The sequence below is a fragment of the Limulus polyphemus genome, unplaced genomic scaffold, assembly GCF_000517525.1.
Source record: "Limulus polyphemus unplaced genomic scaffold, Limulus_polyphemus-2.1.2 Scaffold976, whole genome shotgun sequence".
NCBI lineage: Eukaryota > Metazoa > Arthropoda > Merostomata > Xiphosura > Limulidae > Limulus > Limulus polyphemus.
Window position 1 is genome coordinate 59,024 of NW_013666586.1, and position 3,870 is coordinate 62,893.

A 3,870-nucleotide genomic window follows, 5' to 3' on the forward strand; every position below is an offset into this window, starting at 1 on the left:
GTCATTTCTAGGCGCCTTTTATTTTAGTATATAAGCCCGGCAAATAAAGCGGAGATATAATTGCAGATAGACAGATATAGAGACAGATAATTGAGTCACGCGGGCGGTAGTGACGGAAATATAAAGTGTGTGAATCGTTGTGAATTATAGCGTGTGTTTAAGTTAAAGTGACTGTGGAAATTCTGTGTATTACAAAGTTTGTAACGAGAAAGAATAAACTAGTTTTAATTAAGAAAGGACTTGTATCGCTGAAGTTTCTCGGAAATAATTTTTACGGGAAATTATCAAACAAGCAGATACGTAACAGTATCTTTAGTGACAGTTGTCTTTTCACGACAGAAACTTGCTACAATTGTAGACCAATCTCTCGTACTGACTCGTGTGTAGCATCTGTGAAACCAAAACTCATTTCAACAGGCTGAAATTTTCCTGAATTAATCATAAGGTGAGGTAACTTTGATTTTCCAATTCCAAACAAAGCACTCGTACATAGCGTGTATCAACGGAGCGGTGCTTTTCCAATAACTTTTAGCATTGCGACGATATTTCTTTTCACGGATGGCCTACATTTTTCTTCGTATTTCTTATTAATCTTATTCATTTTGACTTGATACAACAATAATACTAATATACCCATGTAGCCTGCTAGCTTTCAGATACAACAATAATACTAATATACCAATGTGGCCTGCTAGCTTTCAGGTACAACAATAATACTAATATACCAATGTGGCCTGCTAGCTTTCAGATACAACAATAATACTAATATACCCATGTGGCCTGATAGCTTCCAGATACAACAATAATACTAATATACCCATGTGGCCTGCTAGCTTCCAGATACAACAATAATACTAATATACCAATGTGACCTGCTAGCTTCCAGATACAACAATAATACTAATATACCCATGTGGCATAGCTTCCAGATGCAACAATAATACTAATATACCCATGTGGCCTGATAGCTTTCAGATGCAACAATAATACTAATATACCCATGTGGCCTGATAGCTTTCAGATGCAACAATAATACTAATATACCCATGTGGCCTGATAGCTTCCAGATACAACAATAATAGCTAATATACCCATGTGGCCTGATAGCTTTCCAGATACAACAATAATGCTAATATACCAATGTGACCTGCTAGCTTCCAGATACAACAATAATGCTAATATACCCATGTGACCTGCTAGCTTCCATTTCATCGTGGCATCAGAATCGCTCTCACACTCGCCCTCACTCCACAAGTATATATTTTTTTCTTTATTGTGCAAAAAAGACTGACTTGTCTGCAAAAAGAAGAGATTTACATGCGAAAATGAAGGTTTGTAATTTACTTGCACCTACACTGTTGTTCCTTAATTTTCGTGATGACGGAAACATAGCTATAAAAAAGAACTGTAACGTGCCCGTAATGATCCCGTCGTAGCTTTCCAGAGCGCTGCCGAAAGTACCAGATCACGGCCATATTACCCCGTGAAGATATACATAAACTGACATCAGATACAAGAGAAGACTTCACATTGCCATCTGTACTTAAAATGTTCTTCATTGTTTATCCAGAGTTTACTTAAATGCTGCTTTATTTGTCTTCCTTGAAAGATTCGTAGAAAAATCGAAGATCGTATCGGTCAAATAATACAGTACAGCTAATCTGTGTTTGACGTGTATGAACAGCTCTCATCCACTGGCAAATGTTGATTATTTTCTAATGAATTATTGTTGATTAATTAAAAGATAAGAATTATATATATAGTTTTTCTGAAATAATGAACAATTCGTACCAATTATTTCTCCATTTAAAGGAACAATTTTTAACACCTAACGTATACTACTGCTTAGCATGTTGCTCAGTTTCTTTCAGCTAACCCCTAATTTTGAATTATTTAGGTTGTAGCCTACCGTCGCTACCAAACTTGCACGTTATTAAGTTGAATTCCAGCTAATCTTTTCACAGCTACCAACCCTTTTTTTTTTTAGGAACTGGAAACTCAGCCCTGCTAAATTCGTGACGTAGTAGCTGATTGGCTGTAGCGTCTGCCCACTAAGCGCAGCCATGACCCTGTTTCTAATGCAGTATTACTTTAAAAACTTGTTAAACGATGAATTTCTCAGAATGGAAGGTCACATTTAAAATTTCTGTATTTGACGAATCGCACTGCTGAGTCATGACATTCAACAAGATCGTAGGGCTGGGCCTGGTCTAGTGGTTAAAGTACTGGATTATAGATCTGAGTGTCTGTGGTTCGAACTAACTAACAAACTAACAATACAAGTATGAAGACTGTATGAAGAGTACCTTGATTTAAGAGTATGGCAAACTGACATAAAACAAGTATGAAGACTGTGTGAAGAGTACCTTGATTTAAGAGTATGGCAAACTGACATAAAACAAGTATGAAGACTGTATGAAGAGTAGTACCTTGGTTTAAGAGTATGGCAAACTGACATAAAACAAGTATGAAGACTGTATGAAGAGTAGTACCTTGGTTTAAGAGTATGGCAAACTGTCATAAAACAAGTATGAAGACTGCATGAAGAGTACCTTGGTTTAAGAGTATGGCAAACTGACAAAAACAAGTATGAAGACTGTATTGTTTAGGAATATGGCAAGATAACAAAAACAAGTATAAATATTGTATGAAAAACACTGATTTAGGAATATGGTGAACTGATGGATTTATACAGTTAGTTATAGTTTTATGCTCCAGTAGGTTAATATTTTAGCTAAAAAGTGTCATTCTCTCAAGTATATTGGCCTAAATATTTCCAAATGTACTGGTTTACGGAACAATTACAACTTTAAATATAATATTTAATATTGAGTTTATTCGCTCTTCTAGAAAACATTAAGTGATTTATGGAAATAGACGACTGATTCTGCATCATGTTAACATGAAAAGGCCGTTGTTATTTTTTGTACTTGTATAGATTACAATGGACAAACTATGTGTGGATTAAATGACAACGTTTATCCATTGTAACGTTCACGAGTCCACAGAATAAATTCTATGCAAATATCCAAACGAAGAAACAAGGTTTCAGTGTTTTAATGTAAACTTTTACATGAAACAATTCTTACAATACGTTTATATTACTTCGCAGTCTGCAGAAATTGATGAATCCTCTGCGAATTTGTTCAAAAACCAAGTTCAAATTCCGATGAACCTAGGCACGAGTATTATGTTAGCAGCTATAGTGCTAGGCAGCATGTGGACCATAGTAGCATTAGCAATTACGGCGTACTACTGTAAACAAGTGAGTATCTTTGATATGACAAGCTATTTGTTTGTTTTCTGTAAAATTATTAAAATGTTTTAATATATATTGTAGCTTATGTAGAGTTTTCACAACACTAAGAGTAGCTTAAAACTCTGTTATATTTTTATTAATGTTACATAATTATCGAATTCGTAATTACAGAGGGTTTAAGACACGGTCGTTGACGTCACATTCTCACAAAAAACGCTTGCGAAGACCGTATTATTTCACGGCTCTCGAGGATATAGTTCTAATTGTTTGATATTATTAGTATATCATTTTAATAAAATTATTTAACAAGCTTGATATATAAATCACTTAAACTGCAGATGTTTTTCACATTTCTTTTAATTTGTCAACTTTGGATTCAAGTTCAGGATCATGCGAAAATAGCGTTTCGGATCTATCTTTTGCTTCCCTGCTCGAGATACAGGATATTGTTATAATATATGATAAAGAGAATGCCTAGTAAGTACGTGTTCAGACTTCTTGGATCGAGAATGCCTAGTAAGTACGTGTTCAGACTTCTTGGATCGAGAATGCCTAGTAAGTACGTGTTCGGACTTCTTGGATCGAGAATGCCTAGTAAGTACGTGTTCGGA

At 35.1% G+C, this 3,870-nt stretch overlaps 1 protein-coding gene across 1 annotated transcript in view; it reads left to right on the forward strand.

The window, feature by feature from the left end:
* The window catches only part of LOC106461513 (lysosome membrane protein 2-like), a gene marked incomplete at its 5' end in the record, with an annotated part of 52,481 nt that overhangs the window by 36,284 nt on the left and 12,327 nt on the right, over positions 1-3,870 (forward strand). Inside the window, one exon of the mRNA XM_022388499.1 lies at positions 3,113-3,265. Within this exon, the coding sequence (XP_022244207.1) occupies positions 3,113-3,265 (153 nt within the window). The remainder of the gene's footprint in view (positions 1-3,112; positions 3,266-3,870) is intronic.